Source organism: Carica papaya, chromosome 1 (assembly GCF_054855325.1).
Source record: "Carica papaya isolate Zhongbai chromosome 1, ASM5485532v1, whole genome shotgun sequence".
Classification (NCBI taxonomy): domain Eukaryota; kingdom Viridiplantae; phylum Streptophyta; class Magnoliopsida; order Brassicales; family Caricaceae; genus Carica; species Carica papaya.
Window position 1 is genome coordinate 510,547 of NC_142309.1, and position 23,039 is coordinate 533,585.

Consider the following 23,039-nt stretch of genomic DNA (forward strand, 5'->3'; position numbering starts at 1 on the left):
ATGACTCCGAGCAATCAACGGTCTGGATTCGACAAGTCTCTTTACCTTTGACCAATCAAAACCGTCCAATCTAGGGCAACTCCAAAACCCTATTTGCCAAACGATTAAACCTCATATCCGCTCCACATCGTCTTCCTCTGTTTACTCTGAAGCAGCAGAAGCAGCGGGCACCTTGGGGTTCCTCCCGGTCCGTAGAGATCTAAAGCTTTCTTCTCTGCTTGGTAAGTAGCTAATACGAATGGCTTCTCTACTTCTGTTTCACCTTATCCTTATTCGTGAATTTTCTTGTTATAAAGCTTTCGGTTTCTGGTTTGTCGAGTTATTGTTTGATTTACGTATTCGATGAATTGAACAATGCGGGTACTATGCTTTGGAAAAGACGGAATATAGGGGTTAGTTTTCCTCTTCGTGTTATCTCCAGTTATGATTTCTGAAATCAGGTTATTAAATTTTAATGATGTATTCTTTGTGCTAATTTATATAGTATTTTTTAATTGACAAGTATATATAAAATGTCATAGCGAATTAGCGAACTAGGCATTGGTATGAGCCAATAGTAACTATCGGAAGTCTGTTTCTGTGCGGTTGCTTATGTTCAGATATGCACTGATCCTATCCAAAAGAGTATGATAGAACTTAAAAATTCTTTTCGGAGTTCTTCCACTGCAGTTAAGATTTGTGGTTGCTTATGTTTGGATATGCACTGATCCTATCCAAAAGAGTGTGATAGAACTTAAATTTCTTTTCGGAGTTCTTCCACTGCCGTTAAGATTTGTGTTGCTGTTAAATCAATAAATTTGTGCTAGTAATACAGATGTATGTTTCCTAGTCCCGAGATTGTCAAAAAGTTGCAGTTGCAAGACACTGAACACTTCTGAGAGAGATTCGTTTTTCTTTCTGCAATTAACTTACTTCTCGTTGAGCTTTTTCACTATCTCCCGAAGATTCTGTTCTTATGCAACAATGGCTAAGGACAACGACTTTGTTCTATTGCCTTGATTAGTTTGGTTTTGGACAATATGAGCAACAAGCACTCTATGAATGTACTAGCCAATTTTAATCTGTATCTGGATATACTGTTTCTCATATAATTTTCAGAACTGTTTCCTAGTCCAGAGTGATTTCAAGATGGTCTTCATAAAAAATTTTCTTTCCAAATTACTGGCTGCCATGAGATGAATGTAGCATGCAATTCTAATCTATATCTGGATATACTGTTTGTCAATAATTTCCAGAATTGTCAAGATGTTCTCCTCAAAAAACAAGATCCACAAAGACAAGGATGCTGAACCCACAGAATTTGAGGAGACAGTAGCACAGGTAGGTTTCTCTATTTGGACCCTACTTCTGATGTTTTACAATTGGTGTTGGCAATTGAAATTCCTATTCCTTGTCTCTGCAGGCTTTATTTGATCTTGAGAACACCAATCAGGAGCTGAAAAGTGATTTGAAAGATCTTTACATCAACTCAGCTGTGTATGAATAATATTGTTTGCCCACCCCATTTTAGACATTCTATTTTCTCAATCTTTGTTTGACTTGCATTGCTGGTGGTATTTGATCCTGCAGTCAGATGGATATTTCTGGAAGTCGCAAGGCTGTTGTCATCTATGTTCCATATAGATTGAGGAAGGCTTACCGTAAGATTCATCTTCGCCTTGTGAGAGAGCTTGAGAAGAAATTCAGTGGAAAGGTATTCCACCAATTACCATGCTTGTTAGCATTTTTACTGACAAAGTAAAATTGTGAGAAAGTAAAATTTTGACTGTAAAAAATTTTCACCACCATTCTATTTTTTAAACAATGAACAAAAGTTATTATTTTTCAGAAATTTGATTGTATTTGAGATTTTTAAACATAATGGATGTGGTGTTATGTCATGTTTTTGCAATGTAGTTATCAACTTTCATGACTGCCCTTTCAATTGCAACTTTTGTTTTCAGGATGTTGTTCTGCTTGCCACCCGCAGGATCTTGCGGCCCCCAAAGAAGGGCTCTGCCGTTCAACGACCACGCTCCCGCACGTTGACTGCTGTCCATGATGCCATGCTTGAGGATGTTGTTTATCCTGCTGAGATTGTTGGTAAACGCATCAGATACCGCATTGATGGTTCCAAGATTATCAAGGTAATAAAATGGATTGTTTCTTCCGCTTGACAATTACCAGCCTAGAATGAAGTTCTGTTATTGGTTTTCATGTTCTGAAAACAATCGTGGCAGATTTTCTTGGATCCCAAGGAGAGAAACAACACCGAGTACAAGCTGGAGACATTTACCGGTGTTTACAGGAAGCTTACGGGGAAAGATGTAGTTTTTGAGTATCCAATTACAGAGGCCTAAAGAGTTTTGGCTGCGGTTATTTCATTGAATAGGGGTACTATTTAAAATTTTGCTATTAAAATTCTGTTTGATGTTTCTTTACATAGGATGAATGGAAGGTTTTCTTGATTTATGTGCATTTTCTGGATCCTGCAGAATTTTTGGGTTGTAGAACTGTATGCTTCTTCAAGAACTAAAATCTTGTTTGCTTATATATTGGCTGTCAAAATTTATATATACTCATGCGGTGAGTGCTTTAGGAGCCTATAATAAGCATATGTTTGTTTTAGACCAAATCTAATTGACTGCCTGCCCATCTCTATTTACCGCCGGTGGTTGTCAATCACCATTAACCTCCCTTAGCCAAAATGTAGTCGACATTTTTAAAGTCTAAGTAATATATTAAGTTTTACAAGTACTGAAAATGAAAGTCTTTTCTATTGTATCAATTATTCTTATGTTTGTTATATGCACCACTTATCTTGATTTTCCTTTCTTAATTATGTTAAGTACCCCAATAACATATACATACACACACATATATACATACGACCCAACAATCTGTCTTGCAAAAGCCATAATCATGAGCTTAATCCATAGACAAAATCAGGATTAAGTTGTAATGGGTTGTAATCAGCTTGCCATCCTAGTGTATCACAAGTGTTGCCATAATTGTAATGGCGACAGAATATATCCTCGGTGATGTAGCATCATATATGTCTTAAGTTCTATACTGTTTATTTGACAGTCAAAAAACACACAAGAAAATGTGAAAAAATTATATAAGCCTATGTAACAAAGGTAAATCTTAGAACTGAAGAATGTAAATAAATAAATCTTATTATTCTATGATTTTCTTGTATGATTGAATGTTTACATATATATTGTAAAAAAAATAAAAATAAAATAATAACCGTAAGTATACACCAGCAATCAAGTATTTCCTGTTGGTAAATGTTGTTAATATGATCACAATCTACAAAACTTGAAGGAACCTGCTGTTTACACCTGCTCTGTACAGCCTCAGGTCAGATGTGCTTGTTATGTTAATCTCAGTATCAGTTGCTGCAAACAGAACATCTCCCTCTCCGACTTCATAGCTTTTTGATGATCCTGTAAACATTATTCCTTCCCCACCTGTTACCAGAAAAATGGAGGGACCTGGAATTGCAGGAAACACTGTCGTTGCTCCCCGAGGAAGAGAGCAAAGATCAACCTCAAACTCATCAAATGGTGGAAGGTACCTTGTTATGTAGGGAGTCACAGGGAATCCTTTCAGGATTTCAGGAAAGCCCTGAAACACAAATGCATGTGGAAATTATGTTTTCTAAATTTTGAGCTAACTACAAGATCCCATTTTTAGGAAAAATTCAGTTGAAACTTAACGAAAAAGAATAAATGCTCTGTGGGAAGAACCTGTTCCGAAACAGCAATCAAGGGAAAGCAAAAGAGTAGATTCTCTTTAATAAGTTTTTTACCTGTTTGTAAGTGAGCATGGAACAAAGAGTCTGGACATCCCGGTGCTTGGGAGTGAGGCCAGCCCGTACAACGTTATCTGAAGTTGCCATGCACTCAACGCATTCACCCGATAGATATGCGTGAGGTTCATTAGCCCCAAGATACAAAGCTTCATTCGGATTAAGCTTCACATAATTCAGGAAAAAGGCCGATATGACACCAATATCAGCTGCATATTGCTCTTCTAATCGCAATACTAGCTGCTCCTTTTCAGTTAGTTGCCTCACCTGATAAAACGAAAAAGAGGTGAAAATCAGGATTCGGGACCTCATCAAGAACAAAAAGGAAATTTGGGAAGAGAAGATAACACTATAAATACCATTTAACATCTGATAACAAAAAAGGAACATATACTGAGCAACTAAGAAGAGACTATTATATAAGCAAGCTAGGAGCTGAGGAAACAACATTTCGAACGCAGTTGCCTATAGCTAAAATTTTGTAAGGATTAACAAGGGGCTGCCAAGCCGATCAATGCTACGATCTAACTGCATAAATAAGTATTGGGAATCTATTCACACCAGTAGTCCTTTGAAAAAATAATTAAAAAAGAAAGCACACTGCTGAAGCTAAAGACTGTCCATGTTGCCAAAAGCTACGATATTGAAAGCTCCACTAACCTGACTCTCGATTTGCAGACGATTTTTCATTTTGTTTACTACTTTAGTTGTCATCTCAGCACTGGCAGACATCAGTTGGGTAAAAACCGACTGAAGAACAGATTTTATTTTCTTCTCCCCGTCTTGCTCATTGATACGTAAGACTTCGGCTGCATCTGCCTCACCAACTAGTTCTACAACCTCAGGAACATTATGAAGCACGCTCTTTAGTTCCTAGGGCAAAGTCAAAAATCATTCCAAGTAAATGACATTAGATAAAATTATCACATATAAGAAATAAATTAATGTCACATTAATAATCAATGTTTAATCTTGCATGAAATACAAATAATCCTTCCACTTTTGGGGGTCTCCAACAAAAGCTTATAGATTCAAATACATCCCCTTCCTATCTGAGATTAACAGGGAATTGGATGCTTCAGGATATTGTAACTACATTAAGTAAGTTGCTCCAGTTATCACTGACAAAATTCAGAATCATTCTCTGCAAGGCAGCCCATGCTGATGAACAGAAGAATACAAAAGCATGTGCTCTCCAAGATCAAATTGAAATTAGGATTCTACTTAGATGCGTGTAGATATTAGATGTAAGATTTGCAATATTATGCCAGATTCAATTAAAAAATGAATCTAAATCCTCAGGCCAAACTAAAATCCAAGATCCAGAAACCCAGATAACTACAAACATGATCCTCAACGTCGACATATATTCTATTTAATTCAGACCGAGGAAACATCAATCATTTTGGAGTGATTTGAGGACACATTTATGTCTTATTTTGTTTATTTTTCTTCTCCCACTACATGGAACACAAACCTCAACCTCCAGCTAAGAATGTAAATTGGCGTTTATAAGAGAATATTCACGGGTATACACTGACTCATAACATGAGATTGTCTTCACGACCGTAATGAAAAGTCAGTAAACCATGAAATTCAACCTAAAAATTGAAACAAGCCCATGCTGGCAGGCAGTAAGATCCAGAATTGCCTAAAAGTTGTCAAAATTTCAGCATGCATTCATTCCAAATCAGCCGGTACCATTATTCAATTCGATCCTTTAACAACTATGATTAGTTTAGGCATATCGAAAGGAAAAAGGAAAAATCCCCAATGGCAGCTATCAATATTCTAATCAAAGCACTAACATTCACCTAAAGTAAGCCAAAACATCAGAATGTAAATTTTTGTGACAACCACCTTGGACAGCACTACCACTCATCAAATTCCTAATGCAATTTCATCCAAGTTTATAAATTATACCCCCCCACCAGAAAATTTAGAAAAGATTCTTTTTAGAGAAAATTAATTAGGGCAATTCCCTCAAATCTTTTCCATTACTTAATGCTAACGAAAAGAGAGCAATAAGAACACAGGGATGGTGTGAATTCAACAAAACAAACACAAAGATTCAAACAAAATCCAATAGACAGATAAGATAAATGAACTACCTCAATAGAAATAAACCCACACAGGGCCTCAAACTTGGTTATAGCTAAAGCCATTTCAGGCTTGTGATTGTCATCCTTGTAAACACTTGGCCGCAATTTGTGCAGTGTCTCTGCTAACTTCTTATCTGGATGAGCCTGTATTGACAGTGCTTTTGCCACCGACAGAACCTATCCCCATACCCACCATCCCGGAAATCAGATGCAACCCATAAACGAATTTAGAAAATCAAAAGAAAAATAAGGGAGGAATCCAATGGAATTCAAAATATTATTATTAAATGAATAGGGGATTAAAAAACTTAAAACCCACCAACTGTATGTTGTAGAAGAAAATATTAATTAAATCATTTAAAACAGAGTTGAGCTGTAGCAGAGGACACACCCAACTGAATGAAACGCAGAACTATTAAGTGCCCAGAAAGAAAAAACGAATTATAATAAAGCATGATTAACCAGACGAAAAATCAAATGGAAACTAATTAATATATGTGTAGTATACATATATGTTTCTGTATCTTCACATACAGAACAATTCTTGGTCCGCTCGAATAAATACCAGAATCACCCGAAACGCCATAGCAAACAATGGAAGCTCGGATAAAACCAAAAATTCGAGAAAAATAAAAATAAAGTATATATATATATATACATATTTGTACCTTGAATAAGAAGGGGAGATGACAACCCCACTTATCCAAAACCCTGCGGCCAAGCACGTTAGGATTTTGGGATAACCAGGATTTCAAGCTAACGCTCTCAGAGCCGAATGCTGCCCCGTTTTCATTCCCGGGGGGTACCACGTAACTAGGACCCGACTCGTGAGTCCCCATCCACAACTCAGCGTACGGCTTCTGCAACTCGATCTGTGAACCGGAATTGGACGCGTGAAGCGTCGCTACCAGAGAATCCGCACCGGGTCGGCCCCAATCGTAATTCTGAACGGAACATCTCAGGCGCTGAAGCGGGTTGGGCCTCTCCATTGTGGCTGTAAATGTTAATGGCGGATTGAAAAGAATGAGATGGGTAAGTTGGTTTTCCGGCGTTGAAGTTGTCGTTGGCTCTTTGGTTTCTTCAAGAGTTTATATAAAGAATGGGTCAGAAAAGAGAGGGAAATAAAGTTGAAGCAGCGAGAAGAAGAAGAAGACAAGAAGAGAAACGACGAAATTAAAGATAGACCGAAGATGAAGATGGAATTGGAATAGAAGAGAAAGAGATTGTAAGCTTTTATATCCGCTTCGTAACTACCAGACTCAGAAGAGAATTTTTACTTTTTGACCAACGAGACTGGGTCGGGCAGATTTCGTGTGAACCGATGAAGCCATGACTCGGACGCCGACTCAGTATGTATTAATACACCTTCTCGCATTTTAGGAAACCAAAAAAAGTCAAACCGTTACAGCAATACATTACATTAAAAAAATTAAAAAAAAAAATTACCGTAAGTTATCTGGTAAAAATAGTCATTTATTTAATCTATTTAATTATTTAGATTAAATTTAGTTTACATTTTCATAATTAGAATAAGAAAATAAGTAAATTATATTTATTTTTATAATTAATTAATTAATTAATTATAAACCAGGTTCTAGATTTAGTGTAAAAGGATGTTAATTTAGACGTAATTAGTCAAAATTATTTGGTGGGTTTAATTTTCCAACCTAATTAATTGGTCAAATTAATTTTCCAACTTTTATTTTTTTATATTTATAGTAAAAAATATTTAATGGCATACTATTATATTTTTTTATTTGTTTAAAAAAGTTTATTTATTAAAAAAATAAAACAAGAGAGATTAATTAATTGCTTGTATCTTCTAACAACAAAAAAGAAAGTAATTAAATTTAATTATTGTGGACGTAATTAATATTTAAAAAATTAAAAAATAATTGTAGCGAAAAAGGAAAAAATTAAAAAGAAAATTAGTAACCTAATTTTAATTTAATTTTAATTAATTAACGGAATAGAGGAAGAAAATGACAGCTTGATTTATCGTGAAAAAAAAAAGAAAGACAAAAAAATGGAGATTCACGTGACGATGACGATGATGACGATGATGGAAGGAAGGAACAACGCCGTCAATGGACGGTGCCTTTTCGACACGTTTATGACGAGGGACTGTAACAGACGTTTCAGCTCGGGTGACGAGTTTTTCACGTCATGTGACGGCGTAAATTCCAGATTTGGAGTGCATGTCAGCATGTGGGGGATTTGGTCCCAACTCCAAGGGAATTCTTTTCTGGGTTCTGATCTACACGAATCTATTTTAATTGGGTAATAATCCTCTGCGCTTCACCCCACGCTAAGCTCTTCTGGTCAAGCATTCTACATTTGCTGTTTTAAATCAGCCGCGTTGATTTTTTCGAAGAAACTCGTGTCAATCATATGTAAAATCAAGTTGACGGAAGTTGGCGAAAATGCAAGAACCGTGAAGCGGAAGCAATGCGAAATTGTGAATATGGAAAATTTACGGGGTTTTGTGGGAAATAAACAGAAAATAGAGGGGTTTGTGTAAAACCCCTGAATTCTTCTCGAAAGGAAGGGTTTTTTTGTTCCAGTTACAGTCGTTACAGAATTCAAGCTCCCGCAACACCAGTCATCAATGGCGGAATCGTTATCCAGAGTGCTCAGGGACGGAGGCTTAGAAGGAGAGCACGCTCCAGCTCTCACCATCAAGGACACCATTGCTTCCCCCTTCGGCCTCGATGTCTTCGGTCACGTACTTATCCAACTCTCCTCCTACATTTTGGAAGGGAAAGCCCAGTCGCGGTAGTTCAATTCCTTCTCAGAATCAGAAACGGATTTGGTTTTATATTGATTTGATTAGTAATTAAAAATCCCATTTCCGAAACTGTGTGTTATGTGTATTTCACCTTTTTCAATTATTTGTAACTTTCTTTGCAGAGGTATCGTGCTTGTTGCTTTTTCTCGGAGTCCCTCGTTCTATGTTGACTTGCTAAAGACGAAAGGAGTTGATGCTACTTCCTCTACTAAATGGTGACTATTTTCTTTGTCTCATGTGCAATGTTTTGTTTCTTGATGTGGGAAGGTTTACACGTTGTATGCCTACTGAGAAGAAAAAGAAAAGACAAGTAGAGAAAAAATTGTTTATTTGAATGAGGGGCATCGTATAATCAAGTAAGTAGTTGTAAACAACAAGATGGAAATTTTTTAGATTTTCAGTGCCGTCGCTGTTTAAAGGAATCGGTAAAGTATGAAGTTTTCTGCTTGTTAAAGAGATGAGATGGTAGTTGCATTTGCCTTAATTTCTGCTCGGAAAGAATGGAACTTTCTTGCCTTGTCGAAGCTTGAAATTGGTTACTTTTTGTGCTTGCAGAATCAATGATATCCTTTACTTTGGTTTATTGATATATGTGGGAATGATGAGTGCAACTGGTATCACCAGGATTCATATCTTGGATTGCTATACTGATCCACTTGGTTGGAAGGATCAATTTGTGGATGGAGGAAATACCACCGATGTCTTACGTGAACCCGAACTACCAGTCAATTTTTGTAAGGATGTGAGAAATATGGATAAGGTGTTCTCTTTGATTATTGAATTAGGAAGAGGTAATTTTCTTCTTTCACCTTTAGTTTCTATCAGCAAATTTCAAGTTGGGATGAAAATTAAATATGAATGAAAACCTCTCTATCGCCCCCTGGTGAGCTGTGAATCGTTATTTTGTTGCAGGGCTTGTTACACAGGGAAAAGGTCGTTTCTCTGTTGCCATAGATTCGGTAATTCTACCATCCATAAGTATGAATATAAATTAAGGGTGATTACGTATAGAAGAACCACATGCTGAAATAGCTAGATTCTGGTTGCTTCTTGCGGTTTTCTTTGTTGACATAGGAGCAACTTGGGATATTGCAGTCACGTATGCCATCAAGGAATGGTTGTATAATGCTGTTTTCAGTCATTTGGGATCGCAGCTATTATGCATGTAGATGAAAGATTTATGTCACCCTTGTATAACTTTGCTCGATGAGACTGGAGAATTTCAGTTTGAATCTTTTTCTTCTGAAGTTTTAGTAGTTATCTGGTGGGAAGCTTTTGTTAAAGAAGGAAAATTTACCGTGACAATATTATGTTACTCTGTGATGTAGGAATGATCTTTGTTGTTTATTATCTGTTTCTCCAACCTGCTTGTTGAATTTCCTTCTCTAATTTTTCTTTCTGTTTTACTGTCTCTCTTAATGGTCTATCCAGATAAATGAAATGTTGAGACATGCATCTGTGTCAACAGTTGCAGGCCTTTTGGTCAACCTCCGAAGCAATGGTAAATTCTTTTACTTCTTTTAGATCTCTTATGTTTGCCAATTATTGCCATTGGCATTGTTTTTCTTTCTCTATAATAGTCTAAACTTGTTGAAAAGGAGGGGAAATAAAAGCAATATGTATTTTTTGGATGTTCTATTTTCATCTTATTAAATGTTTGCATTCTTTTATTTTATATTTTGTTTTCTAGATATTATCTTCAAGTGATATTATTGTCCGGAGAGTTGTGAATTTGATGTTTTGGTATTCAAATGTAAATGATGGATAGTTCAAATATAACTGATGCTTTATGTTCTAGAAAATGTTTCCAGTATCTTTTGGTTGTTAAATGCGGATCTTCATGAAGCAAGGGTCATAGCTGCTCTTGAATATTTGTCGTCTATGACGGCCAGCTTAGAACCGTTGGGTCGTTCTACATATGGACAGACTGATGATCTGGAAAATGTGTCTTTAATTCAACACAATTTTGGGAAAGGAAAGTTTAATGTCCGATTCAAGCGTAGAAATGGACGTGTTAAAGTGATGGTGCTTCCTCTCTCTGTCTTTCTCTGTCTCTCTCTCCTCTTCTTATATGAGGCCTTTCTAATAATTTGTGGCACCAAACTAATAGATATTTTATAACATGTATCTAGACTGAAGAATTCCATGTCAGTAAGTCGGGAATTAGTTTTTCATCTGTTTCTTCTGAAGATGGAATAACAAGTCAAAGCCTCTTGCCAAAGGTAAGTTATGCTGCCTTTTATTCTTGATGAGAGTTTTGCTCCTTTCTATCCTCAGGTCTGCAGACAGTTTAATTGCTCTCTATCCTTTTCTCTCTCCCTGCCCCCCCCTTTTTTCCTCTCCCCCCTCTAACAAAGTCACATGATACTTGCACTCATCTTCATGTGCACTACTGGCCCATTATACCTGTTGGCCGATTGTACTATGCACTTTATTTGAGCAAACATGTGTTTGCATATACAAAAGAAAAATGACTATTTTAATTTTAATTCAATTCTTGGTCTATAATTGATGCTTCTTTTTACACAGGTCCAGTTTAGTCTACAGCTGTCAGAGAAGGAGCGAATTGATCGGGCAAGGGTTGTACTTCCTTTTGAGCACCAAGGTATGAAGATATGAGTGCTTGCAATTTTGTTCATTCCCATCTTTTCCTCTTTTATTTCATATGCTATTTTAAAATTTTACAATTTTCTTTTATGGCTTTTGTTTGGTCCAGGAAATGGTAAACCAATTCAGATTTATGATGGCCGTAAATCTCTATCAGAGAGCAAAAATGAGGCACCACTTGTTTCAACTGGAAAAGTACAAACCAGTGATGATACAGGGAAGGGTGAGATTATATATTTCCGGGATTCAGATGATGAGATGCCAGATTCTGATGAGGACCCTGATGATGATCTGGATATTTAATGTCGCTTGGCCATTCAGCTATTCTGGGATATTGCCAGACGACGCGCAAGTTGGTAAATTCAGATTTTTGTTAGACTGCCTATTACCATTTACCAGGCTTTTGAATCTATTTATGTTTTTCTAGAACTTTTTCTTTTAATTTTTTTTTCAGTATTTTGTCTGAACTAAGACATGCAACTAAACCATCCATTTTTGGTCGCGGTTGTGGGCATAGAATCTATAGATGTTCTCCCACCTAGTTGCACTTCATATCTTTTACTCTATATTTCCCAATCGTTTATGTTATGTAAATAACAATTTTTTCTAAGGCTCATTGCATGAAAATAGAACAATTCATCATCCAAGAAAAGAATCATGTTGGATTAACTTTTCTACAAATTTCACATCACTTTTTTTTTTTTTTGAGATAAACAAATTTCCCATCACTTGAACATATGCACCTGCATTTTTTCTGCCCTACGTGTTGACGGTTGGAATCAATGATTGAATTCAAATTTGAATGGAAGATATATGCAACTTGTGTTTGTGATAATGGGAATATTTACGAGCCTCTAAGCGAGCTCATTCTGATATATATGTGTGTGTCATAATGATCTGCGATGCAACTTGGTGGGATTGGATACTAGGAAGATGGACAATATTTTTATTGTCGTTATCAGTTGGATACTTACTGTTTGCAGGATTGGTTGGTAGAGTACATCTAAAGTTTTGTTCTATTTTGATCAACTAGAGCAGTTCAAGTTGTCTAAATTTCAGTGGACACTGGGAACATTACGAGTACAATGAGCAGAGTATCAGCTTCCCTGGTTAGTGAAACGAAGCACGAGAAGGTGTTTGAAGATATATTTGGAACAGACTACACTTCAAAGTCAGAATAGGTACAAAAGAACCTTCTCCAGCTTGTGCTATTCAAGGAATCATAACTTCTTCCTGAAGGAATTGGTGTAGATATGTTTTACCATCTTTCATGGCAATATGATTCGTTATCGCGTGATTGTTTGCAGATTCTTTGTAAAATTCCTTTGCTTCAGAATATTGAGTTGCTTTATTTTTAAAAAAGTCAAGAGGGATGCCTTTTTAACATTACCAATTGAAGCAAGTAGCACTGATGTCTAACAATAATTTGCCTTCAAAAGCAAAGAAACTTTTCCGTTTTGTATGATCTTTGCAAGTGGGATTCAGAATATGGTGTTAGAATGAAAACTGTCTTCCAGATTGTATGATTATGGTTAATGATTTTCCTTGGGTTCAAATAAACAAAACGCATAGGCTCGTCTTTGTGGTGCACAACCACACTTTCAAAAGTTTATGCTTACCTTGTTCTGGTTCTTCTTGGTTAACCCTGTTTTTGCTTTGGTAAATTTTTGACTATTTGCTTTGTTATTAAACCATTAGACATCATTACTAACAAATCCCTAATGAACTATTACTTATTCTTATAATTCTTCCTTTTTATACTCCAGTAAGTTTACTTTTTCTTATTACTTTCAGCAAGAAAAATTGTGGGTTACAACATTATAACCTGGTAATGGTTTTGATTCAAAGTTAGCAAATCCATGGTTATCCTTTTGAAACAACTTCTGGGGCTTGGAGATTAAATGGTGGTCATCCAACCCACAGTTTGTAAGTATTCATTAGTTCGTTAATGGCCATTCATTTTAATTTAGAGGCAAATCACTGTTAGAATGAATATCAAGTAGCAAATATCTTCTTCTGTTAAAAAAATTATAATTGTTTCTTGGTTTGAAAGAACTGATGGCTAATTGGCAAGCACTGGATCCCAAAATCTAGATAGCCACTAACTGGAGTTGACAATGATAAGTTTGAAGATGAAGCAAATTAAAAGATTGAAATTCCCATCAAGAGATAAATTCCCTTGTCTCTTGAAGTTTGGATAAGTCCACCCAAAATTCCTCTCTCTCTCTCTCTCTCTATATATATATATATATATATATATGTACTGTATACATTTATGTACAAGCACGCACATGTATATGTATAGGCTGCATATATCAATACACACTAATTAGATAATTAATTTAACTTATTATTTTCAAATTATTGTTTGTACTTTTAACATGTCTCTTCATGTGTAAGCTCACCCACTAAAAGAATAAATCAAATACATACCTGAAAACACATTTTCATAGAAAATGAGAAATCAATATTTGAACACTAAATGTGTCTCACGTAAATAATAGATTGAACTTATTATCTAAAAAAATTAAACCGACACAAATCAACCAGATTAAAAATGTAAATTATGCGTAAACATATCAAACTTTTATATACTAACTTAATATTTAATAGAGAATAGAGAATTATGATTTGAACGTTAGACTTTTAACTGCAATACGATATTAGATAATAAGTTAAACTGATTATTTTAAAATTTTAAAATAATATACAAACGATCAAAAAATTTGACCTTTAACCTGCACATGATTAGTTTAGAGAACTCGAGTAATATTAATGTATGAATAATAAATTAATATATTTTTAAAATAATTAAATATATGAACAAATATTTTTTTAGTAAAAAATTAGATAATTTGATATTAATATTTTTTAGATTATATAAATCGAAACTCAATCAGAGAGCCGCATAAGTATATATTCGCGTATATAAAATTCGACATTATTTAAAAAAGATATGTGAGACAATGTAAAATAAAGTATTCGATCGTATCTTTTAAACATATAGATATATATGTAATAATACCACAATCATTTCTATATAAAGGCAAGATGGTAGAACTTAAAAGGAACAAACATGAGAGTAGTCACAAGAGAGTGAAGAGATGATGAACATGCAGGAGAAGCATTCCAATTTCCCTCAAAGGCTTCCAGTATTTCAGCCAATTATTACCATACATACATATGAAGTAATGAAAATGTGTATGGAAATATTGGAGGACTTTGGGGGAGCTTGAAGGCTTCACTCCTTGAGAGAGCATATATTTATATGTGCAGCTGCTTTTTTCATGATTTGATCTCATTACTTTCCTTGCAAGTTCTGTTGTGTATCATATCTCTAGTCTGCATGTGTGAGTATAACTGTATGTGTATGTGTATGTGTATGTGTATATACATATATGTTATGAAAAGAAAATGATTGGAGGGTGAAGTGTATGTTAATTATGCATGCATGCTTTACTTATTTGGGTCAAGTAATAACTTCTCCTTCTAATTTGTTTGATGAAATCAAAAGCTCTAGCAAGAAAAAGAAGGGAAATATTCTTGGAAGGGTTTCTTTTGCTTAATTAGCAGGTAAATTAGTTTACCTATGGTGTAAGTATATACAGGATATATGATGAAGAGTTACATATATATATATATATATATAATGGGAATTTAGGGTGTTAATGAAAAAAAAAAAAAAAGGAATTAGCTAGGAATTATGATGTATATGTAGTTTGTACAAGTGTCTGCGTGTGTGTACATATGTATATATAGATTGGACAAACCTTCGTCAACTATTTCTAAGTGGTTCATTTTTTCAACATGCCAAACTCATGGTTGTGAGAATTGGATCCCAAAATCTCCAAACCACTAATCCATGGTTGAGAATGGTAAGTTGAATATGTAGCAAATTTGTGGGTTGACATTCCCATTTGAAGAAATTCTCTCTTCTCTTCAAGTAGGAATCAATCCACCAAAAACTCTGGGGTATATATATACACACGTGTGTGTGTGTGTGTGTGTGTATATATATATATATGCTTTATTCTCCAAAGGATTTAGGCTACGGGAATACATACATCAACCCATGCATGCCCCACTATTCATTTTCGTATTTTTCCCAAGTCTAGGTAAGCACTTAAATGGAGGTGAGAATGATGAGTTGAATATATAGCAAATTGTAGGTTAAGAATTCCCATTGAAGAAATTCTATTGTTCTTGAAGTAGGTATTATTCTTCACAGGATTTTTAGGCTATAGGCATCTTCTCATGCATGCACCACCATTCATTTCAATTAGTAAATAGCAGACTACAAGAACATATATATATATATATATATAAGCCAAGATGGTAAACTCAGGAACATGAGGGAAGGAGAGAGTGGTGTAGAGTGAAGAGATGAATATGCAGGAGAAGCATTCCAAGTTCCCTCAAAGGCTTCCAATATTTCAGCTAATTATTACCATACATATATATGAAGTAATTCAAATATATATATATATGGAAATATTGGAGGATTTTGGGGGAGCTTGAAGGCTTCACTTCTTGATATATAAGAGTATGTATATATATAACTGGGGAATTTTGTCTGTGCAGCTGGCTTCTGATGATCTGATCTCATGAAGTAATTTCCATGTATCATATCTTTGAGGAGCTATAGAATGGAATATTTCTTTCACGTAAGGAGCTATATTATATTGTTATATTTATACAAAAGCATATGCATATACATATATGGTATAATGCTGTTTAACTATGGTATAAACTAGTAAATTATAATTTCTGGGGACGAAATTAGTATCCAAACATAGAAACCTCCTTTTCTAATTCTTGGATATGATCAACAATGGCATTGAATTCGAAAGTAAGGATCATAATCTGTTCTATCTAATAATAAAATTTGTACTAGTGATGATAGTTTAACACTGTAGAAATCATTCAAATGCATATATATAATAGGATCCAGTTTAAAATCAATTGAACTCTATCAGTATTTAATCCAATCAAACTCCTATCTCCGTTGCCTATACAATCTACTCATCAATATGATGTAACCCCAAATAAGAGGGGTTAAAAGAATGATCAAGTTGTAGTGTAATTTACAACATATCAAAAATAAGTGAAACCTGATGCTCTCTTCAATTCCAATAAGAATTTGAAACCATCTCTTAACCTGAGAAGTAAAGGAAGAGCCTGTAAGTTTCAAATGAAATTAACAAAAAATATATATATATATATATGTATACCTGTTAAGATAATAAATAACAATGGCTTATTAGCTTCACATTTATAATGACTACGTGGTAAATGAATACTTAAAAAATTGAAATGTCAACAAAATGATCAGAGAAGACACATAAGAAGGAATTTACAATTTCTATTAGGATTATTTTGGTTAAAAGCATAAAAGTGAGTTTTATTAATTTCTTTTTCGAACTTGTAATCTATTGGCTTATAATCCAAAGTAATTGAAACAAACACTTACATGACTTTCTTTTGGATCAAAATAACTTATTCTCCAAAAGAAGCAAGACCAAACACACTGTAACACGAGACATGTTAAGCTGATTTTACCATAAAAGAAGCCAAAACAAATACCCTCAAACACTTAACTGCGCAAGCCAACGTAAAATGATTTTTAGAAGAATTTTATTGTCAATTTATAATAGGCCTAGGCCTCAGTATCCCAGGATCAAACACCGTAGAAGAAGACAAACCTAACATAAAAGCACAAGCCATTGTAAAATGATTTTTAGAATAAATATTGTCAACTTATATAGGCCTAGGCCTCGGTCTCTCAGGCCAGTATAAGGGCAATAACAAAGATATTATGCAAAAGAGAGAGATCTGATATTGTTTTCCAAAATGGTATTCAAATCTATTCTACGTTAAGTAAGCCTTTTTCATAACTCAGTCTCATCTCTTTCTGCATAAAGTATATTACAAACGATGTAAAACATTTTCAAAATTTGGGAATAGCTTTATTTTTGCTTTTAATAAATCAAATCAAATGCATAACCATTTTGCTTTTGCCCTTAAAAAGAAGTCTATTTAATGTTTCCTCTGAAATGTAAAAGGCTATATATGGAAAATGTATAAGTTAGAAAATTAATCAGCGATGTTTTTCTGTTTCTAATAACTTTGGGTGAAATGAGGTCATGAAATCAAATTCTTATGCAATAACCCTCACACAAATAACAGTTTCTAACAGGTGTTGGTAAAGGAGAGTAATAGGAATAAATTAAGCACCAATTCATCTGAAAAAGGAAAATTAAAATCAAGCCTAGGAAAGCAGGCAATACCTCAAGATAAGATGACAAGTCCAAGATACATGGATGCACAAAGAAAGACAAATGAAATCAGTCCCCTGCAAAAAGAGCACACATGATAAATGAGAATTCTGCAATTATAAAAGTGATCCACTGTCTTCAACAGCAACATATATACCGCCTCCCATAAATATCTACATTCACTTACCAGATGACTCCCCAGCCAACACCATTACAGGGGCAAGGGCAAATTTCAGCAAACTTCTCAGCATCACTTGAGTGTACCCTCCGAGATATTAGATCATCATAAATATCTGTCAATTACATTGACATCAATTGGCATTTCCGAATTTGTAATTTCATAACAGCTATTGCATGTAAAAAAAATTATTTGTATTCCTAACTAAGAACATGATGGAGACATACCATAAACTGAAAAGAGACTATTCATCACACCTGCATTATAATTATAATCAAGTTATATCATTTGGCAAAAATTGGCTGGAAGTAGTAAAGAATGTTAAACAGTCAATATAGGTTATGGTGCAACAATAAACACATACCAATAAAGAGAATGACATAACGGAGAATGCGAACTGTAGTTGTCTCTTGTAAAAGCCAAATTATGGCTAGAAAAATTATGAACCCTGAGATATCAGTCCACGATATAAAGATGTAAGGATAAGAGCCTGACAACTAAGACAATGAAGATTGACAAAAGGTTACGAAAACACTCACCAATACAAAGTCCTCGTAATGTCCACTGTTAAGTAAAAAGAATAAATTAATTAGAAACTTCAATGCTCTCTTTCTTAAGAACAAAGACAAGACAATGACAAATATTGAGAAAAATCTTACGTTTTTAGCAATAAAAAGCACAATAAACAGAGCAAGAGCCAAACAACCAGCAGCTATTCTTGCAGTTATGAGATTTGTTGACGCAAGTATCAAAGCCATTCCCCAAAAAGATGAGCCAAGATCTGAAGCAAAAGTAGGTTTACACATGCTTTTATCAGAGATCACATGGTAAAAAAGAACTACTTTCCTATTTATTTGTGCTTGTGCCTGTCTTAGAGAATTTTATTAGCTGTGATCTAGTGGACTTGGTTTTTGGCACAAAAGCTGAAATCTGAAAATAACCAAATTACCTACATTAATTATATTATCGCATACTTTTTTCAGCTCCCACACCTGGAAACCTTTTAATTGTAAAATCAACTACTATCTTCTAGAACACATTACATTTACAATTTCTATTAAAAACCGCACCATGGTGATAAATTCCTATCATACCATTTGCTCTACCAATTTGGAATAGTGAATAAAGTAAGACATAGGCTCAAAAAGTCAAAATACCTGGTATCGTACAAAGCAAAATAGACAAATTGGCACACTTTTTGTTTCTGTGAGAACTATGAAAAAATTTTCCCAAATGTGTGGATAATATTGGACCAATAGCAAAAGAGTTGTTTGTGGCCAGATCATTTAGCTCAAATTGGTGCATTTGAGGGCCGATCTTAGGAGGAATTTCAGAAGGTCATGGGACGAAAAGGTGGAGTTTGAGGAGGAGGCCGCACAAGCCACATAAATGGTTCTGAGGATGTCAGAGGATATGACTCGATAATCCTTGGGAAAACTGAGCATTTTAGGAGTAGAAATTGATGCCCAATCAGTAAGATCCTAAACATTCTATAAGGCAGGAAGATCCTACGCGGCCTACTTTATCCTTTTGATTGCTGATGTTTGAGAACTAGAGCACTCTGAGCATTTTTTTCAGTATTAATCTGAGTGGACTGACCTTTCCAAAATGGAAACAAAATCCCAGAGATAATAGGCAATTCACATGACATCTTGTGTTTTTTTTTTAACTCAGTTTGAGTACAGAACTTTAGCAGTTTGGATGCAGCGAGAGGCCCCAGCTGATATTTCCCATTTTGGAATATCATCCCTTGAACTTCAGTATCACCTTCCATTTGATAATGATGATCAAGATCCAGAAGTGGTTGTATGTCCATGTGCAGGCTACATCCCAAATTGGCAGAAACCTGCCTGAAGATCAAATTTTTAGGAACCAGGTGTATGAACAGGGTGAAGATCTTCAGAAAGGAAGATATTTTAGTTCCTGAGAGAGTAATTTGGGGCTTATAATCAATAAGAAACCTTTTTATTTCCAAGAACTTACTCGGACCTTTTATTGACCTAAAAGCCCTGGCAAGATCTTGTGGCCTTAATGAGACCTTGGACCAGTAACAACACGTATTCTTCTAGCATAGGCAATGAGGCGGGTGATCACTTCTCCACTTCCACCTCAAGGCCGCACCCCCCTCCTCACACCACCTCCGTATCTGAAACAGGTAGAAAAATCTAGCTTCATCCCACCTGCTTCCGTACATAGAGTGGTTGAAAAACCTTTCTCCATCCCCACCTATGGGTGTAACATCTGTCCACCATCCTCCCATTGTACCTACTCAATCTATTAACTAAAGTAATATATGCACAAGTGAGAGAGTTTTGGGAGTTCATTGAGATAGATAATACTTCACTTGCTATTGGTAGGGAGAGACCTAAGACAAATTCTGTACTCTGTAAATAATCTGGTAATGGAAGGTGCCTGACTTGCGGTCATGCCAGATGCAACAATCTGAACTTGGACTATTAGTGTCAAAAGAACAAATTGATCATGTAATGCCATGTCTGCATAGCAATATAGCAAGAAATTGTGAAGAAAAAAGTATAAATCTTGCAGGGTTAAAGTGCATTACATCCAGCAGGTAAGATCAACCAATATATGCCACCACGTGTTTGGGTAACTCCACCTTCATTTGCATGAACCTGGATCCCTTCCACCTGCATATTAATGAGAAATCAGAGCTTCTAAGCATATTCAATCAAAACTAATTGAATAACAGGAGTACAAATTAGTTCAGTCATCTACAGAAAAAGAGTTTATACCACCAGCCAAGGTTCCTAAAGTCTGAAAATCAAAATAACTTTAGTTGGAGGTTAACATAAATGACATCAGAAACCATGGGAGTTTTGTTTCAACATGCAATATGCACTTCTGAGAGAATGTATAAAGGATCTGATTTTACAATGTCCTACATACCTCAAAAAGTTGTCGGAGATTTCAATTTGATGGTGCTAGTGGTAATTTGGACTTGCTTTTCCCTAGACAAACACTACTACTAGAGCATCATGTTACGTCCTAGAGCAGCTAATGACTCAATCTAATACTCAAGTAAGATACCGTAAAACTAGTAATAGGATTGTACACGAGTTATCCTGGGATGCAAATTTAGGCAACTGCAATAACAATCCCAAGAACTAGCATCCAAGTCTTGACATTGATGCATGAATGGGTCAGTGTTAAACATATTAGGTTGCTGACACCCAAGGGAAAAACTGCTGCATCCCTAGTTCTTGACATTGATGCATGAATGGGTCAAAATGTTAACGTATTAGGTTGCTGACACCCAATGGAAAAACTGCTGCATCCTTATTATGTTACCCCAAGGTTACAGACTCTCAGCAATATTCCAATATCTAAAACAACTAAAAACCATTTAAAGCAATTGATCTAGAAAAGACAGTTAAAGTAAATAAGTGCAGGAAAAAGTGGATCAGAATAGTCACTCCTACGATAATGATAAATCAAATTTGGGAGAACGGGAATATTGACGCATAAAACAGCTTATAATAATTTCAAAGTAAACATATTTTCAAAATGTCAACCAGTAGAGGTGCCTTTGCTAATAGGGAACAGATTCAAGTTCATCGAGTACCTCGAAGCTTACTGTAAAATTAATTGTCAACCATTAATTTAAAAGCATTCATGTTTCATATGCGTGATATAAAATGAAGTAAGTAGCTCCTTACATCACCACATGTGAGTTTACAGGCGATTGCATGGCTTGCTTCGTGTAAAAATACTGTGATGAGCTTAAAGGGTGTCAAGAGTACTGTTCTCCACAACTATATGAATCATAAAGAAGATGTTGAGTCAAGAAGCAAATTAAACAAGTAAAAAACACTACAGTCAAAACCCAAGCACAACATGATACAGTATCTTAAATACTTCCAGCAAGATAAATATAGCAAATTTGTGCAATTATACTAATCATTAATTAGACCGACCTAATGCAAATATAATCAAAAGAACAATTGTTCTCCAAACTTCGACAATTATTCTCTATGCGAATCTTTGGATGTAAATCAACAATATACAGGTGCATCTTCCTTAAACAAAGCAATTAATTCCTTCCTTTACCTCAACATTAACCTTTAAAAAGTTGTCCTAGTGGCAGTCTATTTATACCACTTCTAATTATATCCTTAAACCGTTAGAAAAAAAAAAAAAAAAAAAAAAAAGAGATCTACGATACCAAACGCGTAATATTTGATCCAGTAGAAAGAATTTAAGTCCTTATCTTATCAATTTGTTTTTTTCTTTTCTAGTTGCAACAATAAGAATCTTTCATCCGAACTCCAACTTCTACAAAGTTGGAACACGATAATCAACCAAAATTATTTCAGTTAGGGCTAAAACAATTAGCGAGCCTCCGACTTCAGTTGACTCGAACATCACATTCTTCAAAACATACCATAGACAACAAACAGGACGTAAACCTCTAAAGAACTCCGACACTTTTTCTTCAATTTGGAAACCAAGCCGGGAACAGAGAACGGAACGTACCGCGAGTATCACAACAGTGTAGACACCAACCACAGCCAGAAACACAACCTGATCATGCTGGCAGCAGTTCCTGAGCTCCCAATTCGGATTCATCCCTCCCAGTCTCCTCTTCGATGTTTTCCCGAGCTTCACCACAGACCAACAGAAAGTCAGGAAGGGAGAGTTTGAATTTTCGATTGGTTGTTGGGGGGAGGAGACGAAGTGATTGGTGTATTACAAAATTTTCAAATCCTCAATTGCGCGTTGTAGAAATTTAATATTTAAAATAATTTTAAGAATTTTATATAATTTATTTTTATATTCTAATTATAGAAAATAATAAAATTAATTTTTTATATAATTTAATTAAAATAAAAATAATATTTATTTTTAAAGTTATTAATTTTTTTAAAACCTCCAATTCTTAACGTATCTCTCAATAAATATTAATATTTTTATTTATTTAAATTTAAGTTGAAGATGGCACGGAATCATTTGAAAAGTCGTGCACTTTTTCTAGACAACTTCAAATATTTTTAAAACCATATTTTAAAAAAATATAATATAAACATAGGACAAATAGAATATTGTATTTTAATTTACCGGGTCAAGTTGAAAAAGTCAAATTAAAATAAATTTATACCTAATTTATTATTTATAAAATTAAATATACGAACGGTATTAATTTATTATACATCAAGTTAATAAAAGTGATTAATTTATACACGACAGTCCACGTGAAGGCGGACACGGAGAGGCGCTGCTGAATGATCTGGTGGGCTCAATGGGCCCTACCGGAGAGAGTTGTGGGCCCAATGGG

The 23,039-nt window shown here is 34.9% G+C and overlaps 4 protein-coding genes across 9 annotated transcripts; 2 read left to right on the plus strand and 2 right to left on the minus strand.

Moving 5' to 3' along the window:
• The first annotated feature begins 81 nt into the window (after positions 1-81).
• On the plus strand, positions 82-2,532 carry LOC110826101 (small ribosomal subunit protein eS7-like). Its single transcript, XM_088210589.1, has 6 exons — positions 82-221; positions 1,236-1,320; positions 1,403-1,476; positions 1,570-1,693; positions 1,944-2,126; positions 2,220-2,532. The coding sequence occupies exons 2-6, from the start codon at positions 1,246-1,248 to the stop codon at positions 2,337-2,339; spliced, it is 576 nt and encodes a 191-aa protein (XP_088066715.1). The 5' UTR covers positions 82-221; positions 1,236-1,245; the 3' UTR covers positions 2,340-2,532.
• A 601-nt stretch (positions 2,533-3,133) lies between these two features.
• DIN9 (Mannose-6-phosphate isomerase, type I) lies at positions 3,134-7,038 on the minus strand. Its single transcript, XM_022056697.2, has 5 exons — positions 6,567-7,038; positions 5,908-6,075; positions 4,457-4,669; positions 3,797-4,063; positions 3,134-3,612 (listed from the first exon to the last, which is right to left on the minus strand). The coding sequence occupies exons 1-5, from the start codon at positions 6,885-6,887 to the stop codon at positions 3,295-3,297; spliced, it is 1,287 nt and encodes a 428-aa protein (XP_021912389.2). The 5' UTR covers positions 6,888-7,038; the 3' UTR covers positions 3,134-3,294.
• A 1,382-nt stretch (positions 7,039-8,420) lies between these two features.
• LOC110826095 (elongator complex protein) lies at positions 8,421-12,755 on the plus strand. Of its 5 annotated transcripts, none has more exons than XR_015815085.1 (10): positions 8,421-8,673; positions 8,809-8,901; positions 9,311-9,477; positions 9,599-9,645; positions 10,118-10,187; positions 10,485-10,711; positions 10,819-10,908; positions 11,216-11,291; positions 11,403-11,649; positions 12,327-12,755. XR_015815085.1 is itself a non-coding variant. In XM_088210590.1 (9 exons), the coding sequence occupies exons 1-9, from the start codon at positions 8,507-8,509 to the stop codon at positions 11,594-11,596; spliced, it is 1,131 nt and encodes a 376-aa protein (XP_088066716.1). In that variant the 5' UTR covers positions 8,422-8,506; the 3' UTR covers positions 11,597-12,755. The 5 variants fall into 5 exon arrangements, 1 of the variants encoding a protein (XP_088066716.1); XR_015815091.1 differs by having other exon boundaries at positions 12,332-12,755; XR_015815097.1 differs by having other exon boundaries at positions 12,353-12,755.
• Positions 12,756-16,212: 3,457 nt separating this feature from the next.
• LOC110826099 (peptidase M50B-like protein) lies at positions 16,213-22,477 on the minus strand. 2 transcript variants are annotated; one of them, XM_088210591.1, is made up of 10 exons: positions 22,241-22,477; positions 21,424-21,519; positions 20,310-20,394; positions 18,406-18,527; positions 18,286-18,310; positions 18,111-18,194; positions 17,974-18,003; positions 17,756-17,861; positions 17,581-17,645; positions 16,213-16,451 (listed from the first exon to the last, which is right to left on the minus strand). In XM_088210591.1, the coding sequence occupies exons 1-9, from the start codon at positions 22,331-22,333 to the stop codon at positions 17,582-17,584; spliced, it is 705 nt and encodes a 234-aa protein (XP_088066717.1). In that variant the 5' UTR covers positions 22,334-22,477; the 3' UTR covers positions 16,213-16,451; position 17,581. The 2 variants fall into 2 exon arrangements, with proteins under 2 accessions (XP_088066717.1, XP_088066718.1); XM_088210592.1 differs by lacking the exons at positions 20,310-20,394; positions 21,424-21,519; positions 22,241-22,477 and adding an exon at positions 19,346-20,088.
• Positions 22,478-23,039: the final 562 nt, after the last annotated feature.